The sequence below is a fragment of the Triticum urartu genome, chromosome 7A, assembly GCF_056163025.1.
Source record: "Triticum urartu cultivar PI428250 chromosome 7A, HENAU_Tu73, whole genome shotgun sequence".
In the NCBI taxonomy this organism is placed as follows: Eukaryota; Viridiplantae; Streptophyta; class Magnoliopsida; order Poales; family Poaceae; genus Triticum; species Triticum urartu.
In genome coordinates, this window is record NC_141879.1 from 690,239,466 (window position 1) to 690,264,099 (window position 24,634).

The window sequence follows — 24,634 nt, forward strand, 5'->3', positions numbered from 1 at the left end:
AAAACAGAAACTTTAGCGCTCACGAGAATTGCTTCCATTTTTATTTGGAAAGTGATATTGAGTTAATTATTTTTGCAGATGATTAATATACAAATTACTAACGTCCAGAAATTTATTTGAGAATTTTATGAGTTCCAGAAGTATATGTTTGATCCAGATTACTACAGACTGTTCTGTTTTTGACAGATTCTGTTTTTCGTGTGTTGTTTGCTTATTTTGATGAATCTATGGCTAGTAATAGAGTTTATGAACCATAGAAAAGTTGTAATACAGTAGGTTTAACACCAATATAAATAAAGAATGAGTTCATTACAGGACCTTGAAGTGGTGATTTATTTTCTTATACTAACGGAGCTTACGAGTTTTCTGTTAAGTTTTGTGTTGTGAAGTTTTCAAGTTTTGGGTAAAGATTCGATGGATTATGGAATAAGGAGTGGCAAGAGCCTAATCTTGGGGATGCCCAAGGCACCCGAAGGTAATATTCAAGGATAACCAAGAGCCTAAGCTTGGGGATGCCCCGGAAGGCATCCCCTCTTTCGTCTTCGTTCATCGGTAACTTTACTTGGAGCTATATTTTTATTCACCACATGATATGTGTTTTGCTTAGAGCGTCAATTTATTTTGTTAGGATTTGCTTTCTGTTATTTAGAACAATGTTTTGCATATTTTATTTCAATAAAAGTGGCATTGATAGCCTTTACTATGCCTATTTTACAAGTCCACATGTTGCTGTTTGAAAACAGAAAATTTACCGCTGTTGCAATAATTCCCTAGAAAAGTCAGAATGTGATAAAATGTTGAAACCTTTTGAATATTAAGATCTGATAAATTTACTACAGTGGGAATTTTCTTTCATAATTTTTGGAGTTAGGGAAGTATGGATCTTGCTGCACTCTTTACAGACTGTCCTGTTTAGGCAGATTGCTGTTATGTTTGCATTGTTTGCATATGTTTGCTTCTTTAATGATTCTATTTGAGGATAGGACTATTAAATATGCAGAGTCATTTAGTATGCAATGTTGAATAATAATTTTAGTGATTTGCTACAGTAGAGTATGATAAGGTTTTGGCAATGGTTTATACTAACTTATCTCACGAGTCCTTGTTGAGTTTTGTGTGGATGAAAGCTTTTGAGATTTAGGGAGACCGTGATATGAGAGGAATTAAGGAAGCACAAAAGCTCAAGATTGGGGATTCCCAAGGAATCCCAAGATAATATTTCAAGAAGTCACAAGCGTCTAAGCTTGGGGATGCCCCGGTTGGCATCCCACCTTTCTTCTTCAACAACTATCGGTTAGTTTCGGTTGATCCTAAGTTTTTACTTCTTCACATGATGTTTGCCATTCTTATAATGCTATTTTCTTTAGTTTTGCTTGCTGTTTTAATAAAATACCAAGACCTGAAATTATTAAATGTTAGAGAGTCTTCATATAGTTGCATAATTGTTCGACTACTCATTGATCTTCACTTATATCTTTCGGAGTAGTTTGTCATTTGCTCTAGTGCTTCACTTATATATTTTTAGAGAACGGTGGTGGTTTTATTTTGTAGAAATAGATTAACTCTCATGCTTCACTTATATCATTTTGAGAGTATTTAGAACAGCATGGTAATTTGCTTTGGTTATGAATTTAGTCCTAATATGATGGGCATCCAAGAGGGATATAATAAAAACTTTCATATAACGTGCATTGAATACTATAAGAAGTTTGATACATGATGATTGTTTTGAGATATGAAGATGGTGATATTAGAATCATGTTAGTTGAGTAGTTGTGAATTTGAGAAATACTTGTGTTGAAGTTTGTGATTCCCGTAGCATGCACGTATGGCGAACCGTTATGTGATGAAGTCGGAGCATGATTTATTTATTGATTGTCTTCCTTATGAGTGGCGGTCGGGGACGAGCGATGGTCTTTTCCTACCAATCTATCCCCCTAGGAGCATGCGCGTAGTACTTTGTTTTGATAACTAATAGATTTTTGCAATAAGTATGTGAGTTCTTTATGACTAATGTTGAGTCCATGGATTATACGCACTCTCACCCTTCCACCATTCCTAGCCTCTCTAGTACCGCGCAACTTTCGCGGTACCATAAACCCACCATATACCTTCCTCAAAACAACCACCATACCTACCTATCATGGCATTTCCATAGCCATTCCGAGATATATTGCCATGCAACCTTCCACCGTTCCGTTTATTATGACACGCTCCATCATTGTCATATTGCTTTGCATGATCATGCAGTTGACATTGTATTTGTGGCAAAGCCACCGTTCATAATTCTTTCATACATGTCACTCATGCATCATTGCACATCCCGGTACACCGACGGAGGCATTCATATAGAGTCATATCTTGTTCTAAGTATCGAGTTGTAATTCTTGAGTTGTAAGTAAATAAAAGTGTGATGATCATCATTATTAGAGCATTGTCCCAGTGAGGAAAGGATGATGGAGACTATGATTACCCCACAAGTCGGGATGAGACTCCGGACGAAAATAAAAAAATAAAAGAGGCCAAAGAAGCCCAAATAAAAAAAGAGAAAAGAGGCCATAAAAAGAGAAAAGGCCCAAATAAAAAAAATAAAAAATAAATGAGAGAAAAAGAGAGAAGGGGCAATGCTACTATCCTTTTACCACACTTGTGCTTCAAAGTAGCACCATGATCTTCATGATAGAGAGTCTCTTGTTTTGTCACTTTCATATACTAGTGGGAAATTTTCATATAGAACTTGGCTTATATATTCCAATGATGGGCTTCCTCAAAATGCCCTAGGTCTTGTGAGCAAGCGAGTTGGATGCACACCCACTAGTTTCTTTTGTTGAGATTTCATACATTTATAGATCTAGTGCATCCGTTGCATGACAATCCCTACTCACTCACATTGATATCTATTAATGGGCATCTCCATAGCCCGTTGATACGCCTAGTTGATGTGAGACTATCTTCTCCTTTTTGTCTTCTCCACAACCACCATTCTATTCCACCTATAGTGCTATGTACATGGAACACGCTCATGTATTGCGTGAAGATTGAAAAGGTTTGAGAACATCAAAAGTATGAAACAATTGCCTGGCTTGTCATCGGGGTTGTGCATGATTTAAATATGTTGTGTGGTGAAGATGGAGCATAGCCAGACTATATGATTTTGTAGGGATAGCTTTCTTTGGCCATGTTATTTTGAGAAGACATGATTGCTTTGTTAGTATGATTGAAGTATTATTATTTTTATGTCAATATTAAACTTTTGTCTTGAATCTTATGGATCTGAATATTGTTGCTACAATAAAGAGAAATACATGATGAATATGTTAGGTAGCATTCCACATCAAAAATTCTGTTTTTATCATTTACCTACTCGAGGACGAGTAGGAATTAAGCTTGGGGATGCTGATACGTCTCCAACGTATCTATAATTTTTGTTTGTTCCATACTATTATATTATCAACCTTGGATGTTTTATATGCATTTATATGCTATTTTATATGATTTTTGGGACTAACCTATTAACCTAGAGCCCAGTGCCACTTTCTGTTTTTCCTTGTTTTAGAGTATCGCAGAAAAGGAAAATCAAACGGAGTCCAATTGACCTGAAACTTCACGGAACTTATTTTTGGAAGGAAAGCAACCCGGGAGACTTGGAGTCCACGTAAGGGAAGCAACGAGGAAGCCACGAGGCAGGGGGCGTGCCCACCCCCCTGGGCGCGCCCTCCACCCTCGTGGGCCCCTCATGGCTCCCCTGACGTACTTCTTCCGCCTATATATCTCCATATACCCTAAAACGATCGGGGAGCACAATAGATCGGGAGTTCCGCCGCCAGAAGCCTCTGTAGCCACCGAAAGCCAATCTAGACCCGTTCCGGCACCTTGGCCGAGGGGGCAATCCCTCTCCGGTGGCCATCTTCATCATCCCGGTGCTCTCCATGACGAGGAGGGAGTAGTTCTCCCTCGGGGCTGAGGGTATGTACCAGTAGCTATGTGTTTGATCTCTCTCTCTCTCGTGTTCTTGAGGTGATACGATCTTGATGTATCGCGAGCTTTGCTATTATATTTGGATCCTATGATGTTTCTCCTCCCCCTCTCTCTCTTGTAATGGATTGAGTTTCCCCTTTGAAGTTATCTTATCGGATTGAGTCTTTAAAGATTTGAGAACACTTGATGTATGTCTTGCCGTGCGTATCTGTGGTGACAATGGGATATCACGTGATTCACTTGATGTATATTTTGGTGATCAACTTGCGGGTTCCGCCCATGAACCTATGCATAGGGGTTGGCACACGTTTTCGTCATGATTCTCCGGTAGAAACTTTGGGGCACTCTTTGAGGTTCTATGTGTTGGTTGAATAGATGAATCCGAGATTGTGTGATGCATATCATATAATCATACCCGCGGATACTTGAGGTGACATTGGAGTATCTAGGTGACATTAGGGTTTTGGTTGATTTGTGTCTTAAGGTGTTATTCTAGTATGAACTCTAGGGTTGTTTGTGACACTTATAGGAATAGCCCAACAGATTGATTGGAAAGAATAACTTTGAGGTGGTTTCGTACCCTACCATAATCTCTTCGTTTGTTCTCCACTAATAGTGACTTTGGAGTGACTCTTTGTTGCATGTTGAGGGATAGTTATGTGATCCAATTATGTTATTATTGTTTAGAGGACTTGAGCGGAAGTATGAACCCTAGGCCTTGTTTCCTATCATTGCAATACCGTTTATGCTCACTTTTATCATTAGTTACCTTGCTGTTTTTATATTTTCAGATTACAAAAACTATTATCTACTATCCACATTGCACTTGTATCACCATCTCTTCGCCGAACTAGTGCACCTATACAATTTACCATTGTATTGTGTGTGTTGGGGACACAAGAGACTCTTTGTTATTTGGTTGCAGGGTTGCTTGAGAGAGACCATCTTCATCCTACGCCTCCTACGGATTGATAAACCTTAGGTAATCCACTTGAGGGAAATTTGCTACTGTCCTACAAACCTCTGCACTTGGAGGCCCAACAACGTCTACAAGAAGAAGGTTGTGTAGTAGACATCAGATCTGCCCGGGGAGGAAAACCTCACCCTGGACCGCATCGCTATTAATGATTGAAGGAGCCATCAAGCCTTACGGTGACGACACAGTGGAACTCTCAATGAAAGCACCAATGTCGGTGTGAAAACCGGCGGATCTTGGGTAGGGGGTCCCGAACTGTGCGTCTAAGGCGGATGGTAACAGGAGGCAGGGGACACGATGTTTACCCAGGTTTGGGCCCTCTTGATGGATGTAATGCCCTACGTCCTGCTTGATTGTTCTTGATGATATGAGTACTACAAGAGTTGATCTACCACGAGATCGTAGAGGCTAAACCCTAGAACCTAGCCTATGGTATGATTGTATGTTGTCCTACGGACTAAAACCTCCGGTTTATATAGACACCGGAGGGGGCTAGGGTTACACAAGGTTGGTTACAAGGGAGGAGATATACAAATCCGTATTGCCTAGCTTGCCTTCCACGCCAAGGAAAGTCCCATCCGGACACGGGACGAAGTCTTTAATCTTGTATCTTCATAATCCAACAGTCCGGCCAAAGGATATAGTTCGGCTGTCCGGAGACCCCCTAATCCAGGACTCCCTCATTGACCATCAACACTTGATGCTCCTTCTTGATTTCTACCCTCCGCAGCCTTTAGCATTGCGAAGAGCTCGGGAATTGTCTTATCCATCCCTTGCATATTATAGTTCATCACGAAGCTTTTGTAGCTTGGTGGCAGTGATTGAAGAACTCTATCAATGGCACTATCATCAGGAAGATTAACTCTCAGTTGAGTCAAGTGGTTGTGGTACCCAGACATTCTGAGTATATGTTCACTGACAGAACTATTCTTCTCCATCTTGCAGCTATAGAACTTATTGGAGACTTCATATCTCTCAATCCGGGCATTTGCTTGAAATATTAACTTCAACTCCTGGAACATCTCATATGCTCCATGACGTTCAAAACGTCGTTGAAGTCCTGATTCTAAGTCGTAAATCATGGCACACTGAACTATTGAGTAGTCATCAGCTTTGCTCTGCCAGACGTTCATAACATCTGGAGTAGCTCCTGTAGCGGGCTTTGCACCTAGCGGTGCTTTCAGGACGTAATTCTTCTGTGCAGCAATGAGGATAATCCTCAAGTTATGGACCCAGTCCGTGTAGTTGCTACCATCATCTTTCAACTTAGCTTTCTCTAGGAACGCATTAAAATTCAAAGGAAAAGTAGCACAGTCCATTTATCTACAAGAACATAGACATGCAAAATACTATCAGGTACTAAGTTCATGATAAATTAAAGTTTAATTAATCATATTACTTAAGAACTCCCACTTAGATAGATATCCCTCTAGTCATCTAAATGATCATGTGATCCATATCAACTAAACCATGTCCGATCATCACGTGAGATGGACAAGTTTTCAATGGTGAACATCACTATGTTGATCATATCTACTATATGATTCACGCTCGATCTTTCGGTCTCAGTGTTCCGAGGCCATATCTGCATACGCTAGGCTCGTCAAATTTAACCTGAGTATTCTGCTTGTGCAAAACTGGCTTGCACCCGTTGTGTGTGAACGTAGAGCTTATCACACCCGATCATCACGTGGTGTCTCGGCACGACGAACTGTAGCAACGGTGCATACTCAGGGAGAACACTTATACCTTGAAATTTAGTGAGAGATCATCTTATAATGCTACCGCCGTAGTAAGCAAAATAAGATGCATAAAGGATAAACATCACATGCAATCAATATAAGTGATATGATATGGCCATCATCATCTTGTGCCTTTGATCTCCATCCCCAAAGCACCGTCATGATCACCATCATCACCGGCTTGACACCTTGATCTCCATCGTAGCATCATTGTCGTCTTGACAACTATTGCTTCTACGACTATCGCTACCGCTTAGTGATAAAGTAAAGCAATTACATGGCGATTGCATTTCATACAATAAAGCGACGACCATATGGCTCCTGCCAGTTGCCGATAACTGTTACAAAACATGATCATCTCATATAACAATTTATATAATCATGTCTTGACCATATCACATCACAATATGCCCTGCAAAAACAAGTTAGACGTACTCTACTTTGTTGTTGCAAGTTTTACGTGGCTGCTACGGGCTTAGCAAGAACCGTTCTTACCTACGCATCAAAAACCACAACGAATTTTCATCAAGTGTGATGTTTTAACCTTCAACAAGGACCGGGCCTAGTCACACTCGATTCAACTAAAGTTGGAGAAACAGACACCCACTAGCCACCTGTGTGTGAAGCACGTCGGTAGAACCAGTCTCATGAACGCGGTCATGTAATGTCGGTCTGGGCCGCTTCATCCAACAATACCGCTGAATCAAAGTATGACATGTTGGTAAGCAGTATGACTATTATCGCCCACAACTCTTTGTGTTCTACTCGTGCATATAACATCTATGCATAGACCTTGGTCGGATGCCACTGTTAGGGAACGCAGTATTTCAAAAAAATTCCAACAATCACGCAAGATCTATCTAGGAGATGCATAGCAACGAGCGGGGGAGAGTGTGTCTACGTACCCTCGTAGACCGAAAGCGGAAGCGTTTAGTAACGCGGTTAATGTAGTCGAACGTCTTCGCGATCCAATCGATCCAAGTACCGAACGCACGGCACCTCCGCGATCTGCACACGTTTAGCTCGGTGACGTCCCTCGAACTCTTGATCCAGTTGAGGCCAAGGGAGAGTTTCGTCGGCACGACGGCGTGGTGACGGTGATGATGAAGTTACCGACGCAGGGCTTTGCCTAAGCACTACGACAATATGATCGAGGTGGAAAACTGTGGAGGGGGGCACCGCACACGGCTAAGAGATTGTCTCTTGTGCCTTTGGGGTGCCCCCCTCCCACGTATATAAAGGGGGGAGAGGAGGCCGGCCATACGTGTGGCGCGCCAAGGGGGGAAGTCCTACTTGGACTCCCGGTCCAAGTAGGATTCGGCCCCCCCTTTCCTATTCCCACAAGGAGAAGGGGGAAAGAGGAGGAGGAGAGAAGTAAAGGGGGCCGCCCCCCAACCCTAGTCCAATTCGGTTTGGGCTTGGGGGGTGCGCCTCCACCTGGCCGCTGCCTCCTCTCTTCCACTAGGGCCCATGAAGGCCAATTAACCCACCCACCCCCCCGGGGGGGGGGGGGTTCCGGTAACCTCCCGGTACTCCAGAAAATACCTGAAAGACTTCGGAACCATTCCGGTGTCCGAATATAACCTTCCAATATATCGATCTTTATGTCTCGGCCATTTCAAGACTCCTCGTCATGTCCGTGATCTCATCTGGGACTCCGAACAAACTTTGGTACATCAAATGACATAACTCATAATACAAATCGTCATCGAACGTTAAGCGTGCGGACCCTACAGGTTCGAGAACTATGTAGACATGACCGAGACACATCTCCGGTCAATAACCAATAGAGGAAACTGGATGCTCATATTGGCTCCTACATATTCTACGAAGATCTTTATCGCTCAAACCGCATAACAACATACGTTGTTCCCTTTGTCATCGGTATGTTACTTGCCCGAGATTCGATCGTCGGTATCATCATACCTAGTTCAATCTCATTACTGGCAAGTCTCTTTACTCGTTCCATAATGCATCATTCCATGACTAACTCATTAGTCACATTTCTTGCAAGGCTCATAATGATGTGCATTACCGAGAGGGCCCAGAGATACCTCTCCGATACACAGAGTGACAAATCCTAATCTTGATCTATGCCAACTCAACAAACACCATCGGAGACACCTGTAGAGCATATTTATAATCGCCTAGTTACGTTGTGACGTTTGATAGCACACTAAGTGTTCCTCCGGTATTCGGGAGTTGCATAATCTCATAGTCATAGGAACATGTATAAGTCATGAAGAAAGCAATAGCAATAAACTAAACGATCATAGTGCTAAGCTAACGGATGGGTCTTGTCCATCACATCATTCTCTAATGATGTGATCCCGTTCATTAAATGACAACACATGTCCATGGCTAGGAAACTTAACCATCTTTGATTAACGAGCTAGTCAAGTAGAGGCATACTAGGGACACTATGTTAGTCTATGTATTCACATATGTACTAAGTTTCCGATTAATACAATTCTAGCATGAATAATAAACATTTATCATGATATAAGGAAATATAAATAACAACTTTATTATTGCCTCTAGGGCATATTTCCTTCAGGTGCCATCAAGGGCCCAAAGCGGTTGGACCAAAGAGTTCATATGGACCAAGGCTGCTTGGGGAGGAATCCTCCTAGATGGGGACTACTGGAGTGGCCAGTCCAGGGAGAACTCCTCCTCCCTAGGTCGGCAAACCTCTTGGGCCTCCACCTATATATAGGTGGTAGGGGCACACCAAAACACACAAGCCACGAATTCCCCTTCCCTCATTGCCTCCGCGACCCATTCTCATCTCTCTAGTTTTCTCGGTGGATCTTTCATTCAAGACGGTGAAGCTCTGTTGAACCACTACTTCCGTATGTGTGGATACCGACAGATGCACTGTACTTTCGGTGCTCGATCTATAGATCAGTTCGAGGGATAAATTCTCATGGCTAAGAGGAATATAACCTAGTCGTGGACCAACAATCCACACCAACTCTACTTCCGCCGCACTCTAGTTAGTAATGATCTGATCCAATCTCATGTGCATCTTCATAGTGATCTTAGGAGTTGATTCATAGGGTTTGTTTTTGTTTTCTACTATGTTTCCCAACATTTTCACTTTCCCTCCAACGGGGTCTTAAGAAAAAACATTAGTGTTATCTTGTGTTGAGTTTCTATTAGAAAAAGCGACAGGGAGCAACGGCGCGACAAAGCGTGCATTCCCTTCTAGTACCATAGCAAATCATATGTCGTAGCCCATGTGGCGAGGTTCAGTGGGTATGGCTTTTCGACCAAATCACATCAACACACAAGTTTGCTACTCATGGGATAAAGAAATCATTGTAAACATTCCTTCTCTTCGTCCCTTGTATTCCCTTCATTTCTTTTTATTTGGTATATTAGGTTTGTCATAAGTAAATTTTAGTAAAATTTGACCAAACTTAATAACATCAACAGGTGAGCATAGGAGGAGTTATGCTCAAGTTTTAATGTGAGGTGGTCAAGCTCAAACCCAGACTGGTTAGGCCACCAACTTGTGGTGTTAACTAGTAGAGCATCTTCGACACCCCCCCCCCCCAAAAAAAAAACTTCGTCTAAGATGAGAATCTGGACATGAGAGAGGACCCTCTAATTGTCCCCATATGTCTAGACTATCTGCAAACCCTCACACACATCCCTTATGTGAAAGAATATGAGGGTGTTCATGCAGTCCACCCCATACCACTTTATCTCTTGCTTTATTCTTTCTTCTCTCTCTTCATGCATATCAATCATATGCATGTGACCAAATAAATTAAAAAACATGATTGGCGTGCAAGGACAAATTAGATTCAATGCGGACAGCCCGGACACTGTCTAGGCATGTCCGTGGACAAATGAGGGGCCGAATTAGTCCAGTTGGAGATGGCCTAAGACCCCAAGCCTATCTCACAATATCAAATGAATGCAATATGGAAATATATTCCACAATGGATATAATGGTATTAAATTTGATATCGTAAATATTCGTATTCCTTCTATAAATTTGGCCAAGCTTTCGAAAGTTTGACCCAGGACAAACCTAGCATACAAAGTAAAAAAAAAATAACGGAGGGAGGGAGTATATCAGAAGAAGAAAAATCCACGGCAGGCATATTACATTTCTTTTACTGTCTTTTGGCCTGTGTCTTCCTGTCAAATTTGCTTTCAAGTTTCCCGCAAAAAAAAAATTGTTTTCAAGTTTGAAGGCAAGGCTTCCACTCCCATTGCGAAGGTGCTAGATGTGATCGAAGTCAGGATGGATGGATGGATGGAGAGGCGGTGGGACGGTGACCGGCCGGCCGGGAGCCGTGGAAGCGACGAGAAGGCGGTTCCTGCCGCCGTCGCGTAGCGGGTCGCGTGTGGGAACAGTGGACTCCTTTGGATCCTCGCGGGCCTTGCAGGTCGAAATGGAACCTTTGGATGCTCACCGGCTAGTGGCTACGGTGGCTGCCGTGAGCCCGTGACCAAACCACACAAGAAGCCGCAGCCTCAAATGGTTCCTCAGTTAAACTCCCTTCCCGCTTAATTCCAAGTAGCTCATGTCAGTTTGACAATCACAGTAAAAAAAACGTACCACATCACAGGTCCATTTGCACGTCACGTCCAGCTAAGCTGACAAGGTACGCTAGCTAGCTCTGTCAGCTCAAAGGGACGAGACGAGCACCACAAAAGAGGTGGCATCGCCGGTTACGCCAAGGAGCCGTGCACCGGCCACGAGTGTGGACAAGAGCGAGAACCCTGAGCCACAGGTCAGAGCGGCGAGGCCCACGGAAGAAGGAGAAAGCTGCGAGGCCCTGCCACTGGCCGGCGCGGTCGGCCTCCAGCCCCTCCGGCGGACTCACCGGCACCGTCGGCTCCGCTCTGCACGTGAACACGGGCAGAGTAGTAGAGTAGAGTAGCGTAGCATACTGGACAAGAGCACCGAGCAACCGTCCAACCAGCGCAGTAGCACAAGTGCGCAGCGCAGCGCAGCCGAGCGAGCGAGTGACCCGACACCGGCCCAGGCCGTGCGACGGAGACCGGCGGTCCAGCCAGAGCCGTGGAGGCAGCGAGAACGCCCTCGCGTCGCCGTCGGCCGCCGCGCGACAACAGTGCGGTGGACTCCTTTCCTCCCTCGTGGCCTGTCTTGGATGCTGTCCTACAAGTACCACTACTACTTCCTCCGAATCTCCGATGCATCTGTTTGAGCGACAGCTTGTACAGGACGGAGGAAGTACTACCAGCGATAGATGGTCGACAGGCGAGCGCGGGAAAACGAGATCCATGGAGGACTACGACGGGTAGAACGGCCGGGGCGATCGTCGGCCAGCACTGCCTCAAGAGCGCCGGCTCTGCACGTGACCACGGGGCAGAGAAGAGTAGGGTAGCATAGTGTGGGCAAGAGCACCGAGGAACTGTCCAAGTACTGGCGTACAAGTGTGACCTGACACCGAATGTGTGTAGCCAAAGATTACGCACGGAGGGAGGGGCCGTAAACGGAAAGCAGGATTGACTACTCCTACTGCACAGTTTGACTTCAGGCTTCAGCAGCTGAGGATGCTCTGGACTTCAGAAACCGGCTCCAAATCAAAGGATACATCACCTGGAGCAATTCAGACATTTTTTGCAGCACTGCCTTCACAGCTAAATACGCTACGCTCCCTGTCAAAACCCGGAAATCACCGAGAACTATCTGTGCCAAACACACAGCCAGGTGACAGACCTGACGGTGTGCAAGTGTGTAGCCAAGTGAGTGGCTTGACAGAGTTTGAGCTCCCCAAAGATTCCACGGACGGGTCAGACAGACACAGCTACTGCATAGGTTGCGTTCAGGCTTCTGCAACTGAGAAGTAAGGTAAGGCGTTTTTTGACACTGTCATATATAGACTATAAACGATCTTATAAAAATTTACAGTGGTAATAGAATTTGGGAGCAGCACCACCTTGCTGCTTATGTATATTCTGCAAAGCCAAATGATACATCCAAAGCACCTCAAAATTCAGACTCTTGCCATAGGCTAACAACTGTACAGCCGAATGCGACTTTCATAATAACTTTGTAAGAATGCGAGGAAAACTAGTTCTGTTGTGTGCCATTGTGCAGCACTATCTCATCTTCTTCACAAGTAAATATGCTACGCTCCCCTGTCAAAACTTGGCAATCACCCGACATATCTGCCACAGAACACGCAACAACACAGCTCTATGAACAAGCACCTTGGTCACCATCATCTCATCTCCCGAACTGGGCGCTCTCTATGCGGGCGGCGAGCGTGCCCAGCAGCTTCTGGTCGGATTTCGGGTCGGTCTCCGCGACCACGGCGAGGAAGCCGTGGGCCTCCTCGTACCGCTTGGCTCTGCAGTAGCTGTCCACCACCCGCTTGTAGGTCAGCTCCATGGGCCTCAGCTTGCGCTGGATCATGTACCCAACCACCTCCCTCGCCTCCGCGAACATCTCCCGGCTCGCGTACCCTCCGACCAGCGTGTGGTAGGTGATCACGCAGGGGGCCACGCCGTCGGCGATCATGTCCGACAGCACCCTCTGGGCCTCCTTCATCAGCCCCTCCTTGCAGAACCCGTTGATGACCGTGTTGTAAGACACCACGTCGGGTTTGAGCTGCTGCTGCTGCTGGGACTGGGAGGTCCTGAGCCGCTTCAGGATCTTCTCGGCCTCCCAGGGCTCGTTGCTCTTGGCATACATGTCCATCAGGCTGTTGTAGGTGATCAGGTCCGGGCTCAGCCCGGACTGCTCGATCGACTCAAACATCTCCATCGCCTTGCTGTACATTCCGTTCTTCGCATATATTGACAACATGGAGTTGAGGATGACGAGGTCCGGCTTGTGGCCCCGGGCCTTCACCTCCTGGAACGCCCTCTCGATCCCATCCAGCCGCCGACACTTGAAGTTGGCGATCACAAGTGTTCTCAAGATGACCCAGCTCGGGAAGATGGTACCTTGGTAGACTTCCCTCTCGATGGCCTCGATCCCCGCGGCATTGCCCCCCTTTGCGTGGCACTGGAGCAGCAGCGAGTATGACATGTCGTTTGGCTTGAAACCCTCGCTCTTCATCTTGCTTACGATGGAACACGCAGCAGTCCAATCCCCTTGGCGAGACAGCACGTTCAGCAACGCATTGTATGTGGTGAGGCAAGGGGCGAAGCCGGCGGCGGTCATTTCATCATACATCTTGAATGCGTTGGCCCTTGAACCACACCGGCCATAAGCACATATCAGTGTGTTGTAGGTGTCTCGGCACAGCTCAACCCTGCAGGACTTCATCCCCTCGAGCACCCGAGTGACATAGCTCTCCATGCCTCGCTTCCCGCAGACCGCCAGCAGCGTGTTCCATGTCACCCGGTTCGGCGTGCATCCGCTCCTCGACATCTCCCCGAGCATCTCTAGCATCGCCGGGAACCTTGATTTCTTCCCCAGCATGCCGAGGACAAGATTGTAGGTGTTTGTGTATGGGACGAACCCATTCTTCTTCATCCGGTCGAACAGGGCGAGCGCCTCGTCCACCTTCCCGGCATTCCCGTACGCCGTCATTATGGTGTTGTAGGTGAACGTGTTGGGCAGCAACCCCTTGCCGATCATCGTGTCGAGACATTTGGCAGCCTCCTGGTAGAATCCAGCCCTGGCATATGACCCAGCAAGCTCATTGTAGGTGACGGCATCAGGCTTGCAGCCGGCGTCTTCCATCTCCTTGATCACTCGCAGAGCCTCCGTGTAGTTCCCGGCCTTGCCAAAGACCTGCAGGAGGGCATTGTAGGTGACGACACACGGGGTGTGGCCGCGGGCCTTGAGGTCCTCGAAGAAGGCGACGGCCTCGTCGACGAGGCCGTCCCGGCCCGCAGCGGCGATGACGGTGCTGGCGGTGAACCCGTCGGGCTCGACCCCCGCGGCCCTCATCTCGTCGAGCAGCGCGACGACGCGCGGCCAGGAGCGGCCCATGCGGCCGTAGACGTCGAGCACGACGTTGTAGGTGACGCGCGTGGGCGCCACCCCTTCCCGCCGGAGCTCGTCGAAGAGCCGGAGCGCGCGGTCGTAGCGGCCCTCGCGGGAGAGCGCGTGCAGCACGGTGGTGTATGCGCGGACGTCGAGCCGGGTTCCCGGCGGCAGCGGCATTTCGTCGAGCAGCGCGCAGACGGCGTCGTGGCGGCCCTCGCGGCCGAGGGCGCGCACGACCATCTCGAGCGGCGCGGCGCCCTCGGCGGCCCCCTCGGCGCGCGCCCAGCGGAGGAGCGCCAGCGCCCACTCCCAGTGGCCGGAGAGCTCGAGCGCCTTGAGGAGGGACGGCAGGTCGGCGGCGCGGAGGAGGTCGTCGCGGCGGGCGGCGAGGAAGGCCGGGAGGGCCGGGAGCGGTGTGGAGGAGAGCTCGAGCACCAGCGCCTGCGCGGCCGGGGAGAGGAAGGAGCTCGCCGGGGTCGGGGTGGGGTGGTGGTGTTGGTGGTGCGGCGTCTGCTGGTGGCTCCGGCGCGGAACGGGCGCCGGGGCCGGGGCCGGCGCGGCGGTGAGGTGGAGGAGGAAGGAGTCGAGCGGGAGCGAGGAGGGGGCCTGCGGCGGGGGCGTGGCCGGGAGGAGCGTCTGCTGGGACGGGGGCGCCCGCTTCTTGGGGCCCGGCGGGAGGGTGGGCTTGTTCGGGAACACCCCGCGGCCGGTGGCCTCCATCGCCGGCGCCGCAATTGGTTGGCAATCAGCTGCGGCGAGCTCGGGAAGCAGCCGTACGGATGGGAGTGTGTCAGTGAGGGGAGATGGGGTTTTGGGGATACGGTGGCGGCAGCGGGTGGACGGGGATTGGCAGCAAAGGATGACGATGACACGAACGGCATCTGCCACGGCCACTCTGCCAGCAGCGACGTCCTCCCGCCTGCCGTTTCGCTCGGAATATCTGTCTACCTACCTGCGCCTGATCGCCACCACTTGGTCTGAGTCTGAACTACTACGGGCGCGTCAAGAGATGGTCTTTACTCTATCAGTATCAACTGACAGAGCAAACCCAAGCTAAAAACAGCATATGAGACCGTGTCAGGAAACAACTGAACCAAAAGAGTTTTTCACACAAGAATAACAGGGAACTGAATTCCTATGATTTACAGTCAGTGCACCCTATGCCATGATGCATGTACTAGCACATTTTAGTCGACTAAAAACCACCTGGTTATACTACTAGTGACATGGCAGGCATGTTGTCCTTTCCCTTCTCCCTCTAAACACCTAAATAACCCATGTCCAGCAGGCATACGTCTCTACAGGAGTAAACACTGAAATTCCATGGCAGTGTTGTGGCCTGTGCCCTGTCAGTTCATCATCGTCCCATACTGCATATTTCTTGCCACCATCCACCTTCAGAGGCGATTCCAAGCCTGAACGGTAACGAGAAATATGCACAGTCAGGATCAACGGTAACAAGGTCCTCGTCCCGCGTGAAGCTAGTTTGCAGAAGTATACCATGAACAGGATCCAGGACAAGTCACTTGGCCTTCCTCGGCCTCCCAGCAGGCCTCCTCTCTGGGACATAGTCTGGATCTTGCTTGTCCATCGTTATCGGCGTGGTTTGCTCTAGCAGGTTGACCTCTGCTTTGACCGTGGCGTCGCCGAGTCTGCGGCGTGTGCCCATGGCAGGCGAATCTGCGGCTCTCGGAGTGGTCCTCGGAGAGTTGGATTGCTTTCTTCTGCGGTTCTTGGAGCCGTTTTGTAGCTGCAAGCTGAAATGGACAATAATATTAGCTTACTTCCCCTGGTGACCTCTTAACATCACATATACCAAACGGGAGCTAATGGCAGAAATTGCAGTTCAAAAAATGGAGGTGGCTCCTTATGAATGAGGCATTGCTGAATTGCTGATACAGTAAAAAAAATGGTGATGAAATCTGGCTATCCTAATAAGCACCGTATCAGCTGACAACTTTGCATGATATCAACTGCAAGCATAAATTTCGATCCAACAAATAATAGAACGGTCTAGATGAAAATACCAAGTTTTAATGACAAAGAACAGTCACCACAATAATGAAATAGGTGAGGTGCAATATGGCATACCTAGGTGTGGCCTCAATATCCCCCATGAACATTAATTTTGAAACAGAATCTGAGTCATCATATGCAGCATCTGCGCAACAGCAACCAACAGCATCAGATGTTAGGCTCATTACTAATCAGCAGACATAGCAAATCAAAGTTCACAAACCCTTATGCTTTTGGTGTGACAAGTCCATCATCTTCTGCTCAAACGGACTAAGACCATCCAAAGGTTCCAACTTCAAAGCAAAGCCGTTCTTCAGATCCTATGATAAAGGTAGACATTACCATTCATGTCAGCACACATTACTACATTTTGTTATTTGACTGATACAAAAGAAAGACACCCAAGAAAATCAATTGTTTAGAGGGGTTCTAGTACCTTATTTGGCACTGCCGGAGGTTTGCTAGGGACATCCAATTTTTCATTAGCTCTTTCAACTTTCGAGACAATGTTAGAATGCGCTAAGTCGTTTGCCCCAAGAAGGGGAACATCTGATAACAGTTTATTGCCTTCTCCTGAAAAAACTTCAAACACATATTATCAGAATTGAAACTTTTGTAATAAATTGTAACCGATGAAGAAATATGTACACAGGTAACTGTAAATGATTAGTAATACAAAAGCTTAACGGCACTTCTCAAGGAATTGCAGAAGCTCTTTTGTAATCTATACCTGGACGATTTCTAACAACATCAACTTTCTTAAATTTTGTGATGTGTATCGGATTTCCATCAGCCTTTGTCCTGACTCTTCGAAGGTCCTCGGGAATATCCCGCACAACAGAGTACCTTCGTTTGAAAGCCTGCAGTGCAGTGTTCCCTTAGACAAACAGGGGTGGCATATAACCGAATGGGCTTGAGAGTTGAGATACCATACACATGACAAATTAATTTCCCTACAAGCAAAGAGCACTCACAGGCTGAATATTGTCAGCTTTATCGTTGAAAAGGCTACGATTGGCAGGAGTTAACATTGGAACTGTGTCGGCAGCAGCACTATTATCAAAACCATGGCCATGGATTCGAAAGTTTGATGTTGAAGGCAAGGACACATTTGGACTAAATGAAGAATATCCAAGGGTTGGTTGGTTGTCAGCCTTCCAACTGATCGGAAGAGCAATCTCACCATCAGCAATTCCACCTGAATCTGGATCCACAACCCGCTCTTGAATTATCTTTATTAGTGTACTGCACTCAGACCTAACATTAAAATTAAGGATTTCTATCAGTAGTGTAGTTTAAATCTTCAGCAATGAACAGACATTAGTTTGTCCAGAATAGAGGTATATGTTATACGATAAAGGAGTTTCCAGTCACAACTTCTGGTTGCTATTATCACAGGATGCAGGCTGGACTAACAGTTTAACATAGCATAACCAATTCTTGAGGGTAAACATTTCAGCAACTTTCAAAATAGTTAGAAAATCATTTTTTCTGAGAAAACACAAAAGCTTTGTGTGTTGATGCATTGATGAGACAAATAGTTATTTACAAGCCTATGGATAGCAAGTACACAAGATAATTATGAAACTAAGGAGAAAATTAACACCAATTCAATTGTACATCACAATCCAACATGTATCCTGATGTTCATCACCACTTCCCAAAATGAAATATACAATATGTGTATGTAAATAATGTTTCATGCGCTAATTGCTTGCCCTGAAGCATTATTAATGGTGTACAGAACTACACATTGTGTATGTGTAATCAGTATACATACAAGTTTTGAGAGCTAGGCACAGGTAGTCTTAGATCTATTGTTTACACGAATGCCAAGACAGGAGAAAAGAGGTACTCTGGAAACACACTGGGACAGTTCGGATGAGGAATCACCTCATTCATCGTTGGGTGATCCCTCAAAATTGGTGGGGTGACCTAATCCCTCACTTATGCTTATGAAGGACGAGCTAGTGATGCACCAACCCATTCCATTCTTCAAACAAGGGCGCTAGGGTTGCATGGTCAATTCACAACGGTCAAACCAAACAAGAGTGCATTAACTAAAATAAAAGAAAGACTGCACTTCATTTTGTTTCATCAGTGTGAAACAAAGTACAAATAAAGCCCCATGTTTAAATATATATTCAGAAATAAGAATAGCCGTATGCTGGCACCACAAGGCAAAATGCAAATTAAACAGTACTTTCCAGGTGGACATCAATGGAAGTAAACAAGAGATATATAATACCTTGAGTAGGTTTCCTGCATAAGCAACTGCATTATGGCATCTTTCGGCTCAATTTCTGAGACAATTGCTAGGGATCCCTGCGTATAGCCTTTCAGGTCAGTCTCCTCACTCTAGAAAAAGCAACAACAAAAAATGACGCAATGGAAAGTCCTTAGATAACTGAGGAATCACTCCTAGAAGTGATAAATGGTTATTCAGAAAATAATGGGACTGTAATTGGTAAGATAAAAATTACAAGGGTTGTGGGACACCTGGTTTAACTGATTGTTTTTCGATGGTACACGCACAGAATCATCAAAATCTGTGAAATACAAGAAATCGCCAGGTAGGCACATCAAATAATGTATTCACATGAGTTGCTGAATATAATGCCAACTAAGTTAGAGAACACTTTATTTACAGGAAAAATAACTAGCACAGAGTACTTGGGAATTTGCCTGAAAATCTTATGGAATAAACACAAAAGATGCAAGTGCGAAAATATGTTGTTCAGAGCTGAGAAAGTAATAAGCACCAAAGGGGGGAAATAAGGTGTATCTTCAGAAAATAGAAAATAATGGAGAAAAACTCTGAATGCTAACTCATTTAGGTAATTCTCTTTTAAATCACATTTTTTAAATTCTGTCAGAATGCTAGAAGATTATGCAATAATATGCGGAAACTAAGAGGCTTCAAAACTATGCGACAGATGACATTTGATGGCTTCAACATTCTGCAGTAGTATTTTGGATGAGTATGGCCTTTCAGGACCAACTTATTATTATTGGTAAACAATGAAAGGCCTCCAAATATGCAGGCATCCAAATAAACGCTTAGCACAGGGATATATGGGTTATGCATAAACTGGTCTTCTAAACTACTCCCTCCGTTCACTTTTGTAAGTCATTTCAGACAACTCAAAATGGGCTGTTTTGTACATTGTCTGAAATGTCTTCAAGGTCTTATAAAAGTGAACAGAGGGAGTAGTTAATTAGTGACTTAGTGTCGGTGCACTAAAGTTCACGTCCCAATGCCAGTTTTTATATTAGTGAACACTAATTGACTTTTATTAGGGAGCATTGCGAACAGAGTTGAAACGCAACTAGCATGGCCGAAAGGCAAAACGACTGAATGATCGAACATTTCCTTCTACACAGATATGAAACATGGAAGCGTGGAGAATCAGATTTCCCGTTCTGTAATCCCTAGTGTGGACCGCTCCACGAACTTATCGTGTAACACATTAATGACTGGAAATGAGAACTCGTTTGGTTTCACTCATGTTTGGTTGTGATTTCTGTGAGATTATGACGGAAACTGGTCCAAACACTGAGCTACGCAGAAATTTTGGACAGAAATTGATGCGGCACGGCATCCATGGCCCTGAGGGCGCCAACTTGGAATTCGTAATTTGAGGAGTGGGGTTCGCCATAGAAGACACTCGAACAGGGTTGGAAAATGCACTAGCATGGCCAAAACAACTGAGGAATCAAATATTTTCCTCTATTAAGTATCGAAGCACGAACCATCTATTCCCTAAAAAAAACATGAACCATCAGATTTCCCATCCTGCAATGCCAACTAAGTTGGAGAACACTTTATTTACAGGGGGAAAAACTAGCACAGATCGAACACAATAGGTCAATAGTACTTAGGAATTTGCATGAAATTCTTATGGAATAAACACAAAACATGCAAGTGCAAAAATATACTGAACAGAGCTGAGAAAGTACTAGGTACCAAAGCGGAAAGTGAGGTGTATCTTCTGAAAATAGTAAAGGATGGAGAAAAAAAGTGGGTGCTAACTCATTTGGGAAATCTCTTTTCAATCACATTTTTCAAAATTTGTCAAAATTGAGAACAGAATGCTAGAAGATTATGCAATAAATATGGGAAAACTAAGAGGCTTCAAAACTATGCGACAGATGACATTTGATGGCTTCAACATTATGCAGTAGTATTTTGGATTAGAGCTATGAACACTGACATGACCTTTCAGAACCTATTATTGGCAAACACTGAAAGGCCTTCAAAAAATACATGCGTGCAAATGAAAGGTTAGCACAGGAATCTATGGGTTATACATAAACTGGTCTTCTAAACCAGTTAATTAGTGACTTAGTGCCAGTGCACTTAAGCTCACGACCCGATGCCATTTTTTATAATAGTGAACACTGATTGACTTTTATCAGGGAGCATCGCAAACAGAGTTGAAAATGCACTAGCACGACTGAAAGGCGAAACAACTGAGCAATCGAACATTTACGTCACCGCATATATGAAACATGGAAGCACGAAGCATCAGATTCCCCATTCTATAATCCCTGGTGTGAACTGCTACACGAACTTACCGTGCAAGAGATTAAGGACAGGAAATGTGAAATCATTTGGTTTCACTCCTATTTCGTAGGGATTTCTGTGAGATCACGACGGAGACTAGACCAAACATCGAGCTACCTAGAAATTTTGGACGGAAATTGAAGCGGCACGGCGTCCACGGCCCCGAGGGCGGCAACTCGGAATTCGTAATTTGAGGAGGGGGATTCGCCATAGAAGACACTCGAACAGGGTTGGAAAATGCACTAGCATGGCCGAAACAGCCGAGGAATCAAACATTTGCCGCTATATGAAGTATGGAAGCGCGAAGCATCAGATTCCCCGTCCAATAATTCCTATCGCGGAACGCTCGGCGAACTCATCGTTCGAGAGATTGACGACTGGAAACGCGAAATCAACCATTTCGCTCGCAGCAATGCCTGCGATATCACGGCGAATAACCGGCCCAAGCATCGGGTCACGCGGAAAATTCGGCGGAAATCAATGCCGTACGGGAACCGCGGCGCGGAAGGCGGCAATTCAGAATTCGTAATTCGAGGAGGGGGGTTGGGTTCGCGTACCAGCGCCGTGGAGGCCCTCGCCGCGCGCGCGGGGATGCCGGAGCGAGGTCGGAGAGGAGGAGGCGGACCCGCCCGACGCGGCGGGGCCGGAGCCGCGCGGGGAGGAGGAGGGGGAGGGGCCGAGCACGGAGGCGAGGAGCCGGCCGGCACCGGAGACGAGGCCCGCGAGCCACCCGCTGGGCGGGGGCGGGGGCGGCTGGGGCGGAGGGGTGGCGCCCCCGGACGGCGACGGGCGCGGGTCGCCGCCCGCGGCGGATGACTCCATGGGCGGGGCGCGGGCGAGGGAGGAGGGAGCGGGGAAGGGGGGAGTGGAGGGAAGGTGGAAAATAGAATGGGAACCCGGGAGTAAACCGGGCCGGCGGTTTCGGGTCGCGCACACGTTCGTGGGTGCCGTTCGTTTCGTTTGGTGTGTGGCGGGTTTGGGGGCGGTGCGGTTTCGGAAACGCTCCGGATTCTCTTTGGGGCCCCACGTGCCAGTGGGCGTGCTTCGCATGAGAGCGCCGTCGGCGACGACGCCTCTGCTCCTCCGGGCATGCGGCTCTGTTCGACCAGGTCTGCGCATGCTCCGGGGTACTAGGAGGCAAACACAATGGTGGGATGCACCTGCAGTAATTTTTGATTGCCACAAAGGCCCAAGGGCTGCATGAAAGCATGAACACGAGCATGGCATTTGGTCGCATGTGTTGTGATCTTCGGATGCAACGTTCGGTTGTTTTGCATTTGCGTTGTAGCCATGGTTAATCTCACCGCCCCTGATTCACATAATGAACTTACCTTGCCCCGCTACACTTAAACAATTCTATCTACCAATCCTAAAAAAAACAATTTTGTCTACCACCTTGACAGACTTTTCTGATATACCCCAAACACAGGCGTAGGGGCGTGCCCAAATTTAGAAGCACGTCAGCAGCAGCTAGGCCGCTATGCTCGTTAATGACAATAGAGCCAGCAGGCCTAGCTAAAGGCCCGGATAGCGCCGCACGTCAGTCACAATTCGTTTTTATTTACTCCGCATTTTAAAGTTGATTAAAATTAACTCTTGTAAAGTTTGATCAAATTTATAAAAATAAATATAAATATTTAGCATAACAATTCTATATGATGTGGAAGTACATCCAACAACGAATCCAATGGTATTGGTTTGCCATTGTATATGTTAATATTTTTATCTATAAACTTTGTCAAAGTTTGTAAAGGTTGACTTTGACCAAAACTAATATACGAAGTAAATAAAAACGAAGGGAGTAGTAATCTAATACCCCTAAAAAAATATATCTGATGTCTCCGTCTCCACGTTTGGTTTGGTGTGCCACATGATCAAAGATGTACCCACTACATGTGGACTTTGATGAACAAATTTGGCTTTTACCCCTAAAAAAAATCGGACATCCCTCAAAAGAAACAAAAACAGTGGTAATCTGATCGCTAATCAATGGCCTGAGAGAATACCGATCGTTCGCAGAAAAGAAAAAGAAAGGCGTGAGCGCAGGAGCAGCAATCCCAGTCTACGTACAGTACTAACCCTAACCGCCCAGCTGATGGCCGGCAGCTGCAGACCGAGGGCGCAGCAGAGGACCCGTGGCCGCCGGCATCGGCAGGACGCAGGGAGGCACGGCACGGCAGCAACAGCCAGCAGGTGAGTGGGCACGCACACTGCCGTGTTCCGGCGAAGCAAGCGCTAAATCGACTTAATCAAATTAATCTTTAAATCTACTTTCTCCGTTTTATAATATAAAAACATTTTTTAAACTAAATATAGTTTGAAAAACATTTTTATATTATGGGACAGAGGGTGTAGATAAACTAATCAAGAGAGCTTTCATCGTTCAGGACAGGTGCTAGCTCGCTGGCTGCCACTTTCTTTTTACAATCCTCATAACACTCCTAATCAAGGGTGTGTCGTCTTCTTCCACGTGACCATCTAATCGATCTGGTTGTGATGGCGTCATCTTGTCTCCTTCAGTCCCTCATGATTCTCGTCCAGGAACATTTCGGCAGGTCCAAGCAGTGAAGCAATTTCGGGCCAGAGAATGATGTTTGTAAGTCTCGGTTCTACTGATAATTTCCTGCTAATTTTTTGTTGTGTGTCCCTTTAATTCTGTTATTTTCATCATTTATAAAATTACATATTAATTGGTTTGACGTTGTGCTTCGAGATCCAAGTTACGTCCTCAAGACAATATGAATCTAATTACAAGACATGAGAAGGAAATTAAAATTAGAGGATTTAATTCAATGGCATAGAGGAGCTGTAGATAAGCTGGTTATAGTTTGATTTTTCTAGGGAAATAGGCCCCATTTTAGAATTTGGCACAGGGCCTTGAATTTCGCCGGCCCGACCCTGATATACCCGTAAACTACCTTTATGATCACACAGTTGTGGGTAACGTTGGGTGCTTTCTTGGTAAGGATTGCATACAATGTTGGTCACATCAAGCGGTAATATGTTCTTAACTTCTTGTGCACTTGGACAACAGACCTCATTTTGTTGTTGGATACATTGAGTTGCAAGGAGAAAACCAGCCAACGGTTCAACATTACCTCCTAAAGAAATAGTCATGCGAGAGAACAGACAAAGAGATAGAGGAAAGTTACTACGGTGTTTGCATAAAATGGATTCCAATCAATATGGCACCACCAACAATAGTTTGGTGACTTTTGATAAAAGTCTGGTAGAAGAGAAGCCAAAGACTCCTACTACCGTTCGCACTGTTCAAGAAGTTAAGATGTCTATCTGCTGGTTACAATTGCGAACGTAGGCTTTGTCGATGTATGCAATTTCTTTTGGCATTAATTTATCCATGACAGCAATTCTGAAAGGGTGGTGGGGGGGGGGGGGGGGGCAAAAGACCCCTACCCTGCACATAG

At 46.1% G+C, this 24,634-nt stretch overlaps 2 protein-coding genes across 5 annotated transcripts; both read right to left on the bottom strand.

Annotated features, from left to right (window-relative positions):
- Nucleotides 1-12,585: 12,585 nt before the first annotated feature.
- On the bottom strand, nucleotides 12,586-15,546 carry LOC125525520 (Tetratricopeptide repeat (TPR)-like superfamily protein). The gene has a single exon (XM_048690526.2). It carries the CDS (start codon nucleotides 15,344-15,346, stop codon nucleotides 12,911-12,913), a length of 2,436 nt encoding a protein of 811 aa, XP_048546483.2. The 5' UTR covers nucleotides 15,347-15,546; the 3' UTR covers nucleotides 12,586-12,910.
- A 178-nt stretch (nucleotides 15,547-15,724) lies between these two features.
- Nucleotides 15,725-22,067, bottom strand: LOC125525522 (uncharacterized). 4 transcript variants are annotated; one of them, XM_087535047.1, is made up of 10 exons: nucleotides 21,767-22,067; nucleotides 19,142-19,191; nucleotides 18,891-19,000; nucleotides 17,617-17,899; nucleotides 17,373-17,502; nucleotides 17,079-17,224; nucleotides 16,866-16,962; nucleotides 16,718-16,787; nucleotides 16,127-16,383; nucleotides 15,725-16,041 (listed from the first exon to the last, which is right to left on the bottom strand). In XM_087535047.1, exons 1-9 carry the CDS (start codon nucleotides 22,029-22,031, stop codon nucleotides 16,149-16,151), a joined length of 1,386 nt encoding a protein of 461 aa, XP_087391173.1. In that variant the 5' UTR covers nucleotides 22,032-22,067; the 3' UTR covers nucleotides 15,725-16,041; nucleotides 16,127-16,148. The 4 variants fall into 4 exon arrangements, with proteins under 4 accessions (XP_087391173.1, XP_048546486.2, XP_048546485.2 ...); XM_048690529.2 differs by lacking the exon at nucleotides 15,725-16,041 and having other exon boundaries at nucleotides 16,048-16,383; nucleotides 18,891-18,967; nucleotides 21,767-22,066; XM_048690528.2 differs by lacking the exon at nucleotides 15,725-16,041 and having other exon boundaries at nucleotides 16,048-16,383; nucleotides 17,079-17,215; nucleotides 21,767-22,066.
- Nucleotides 22,068-24,634: the final 2,567 nt, after the last annotated feature.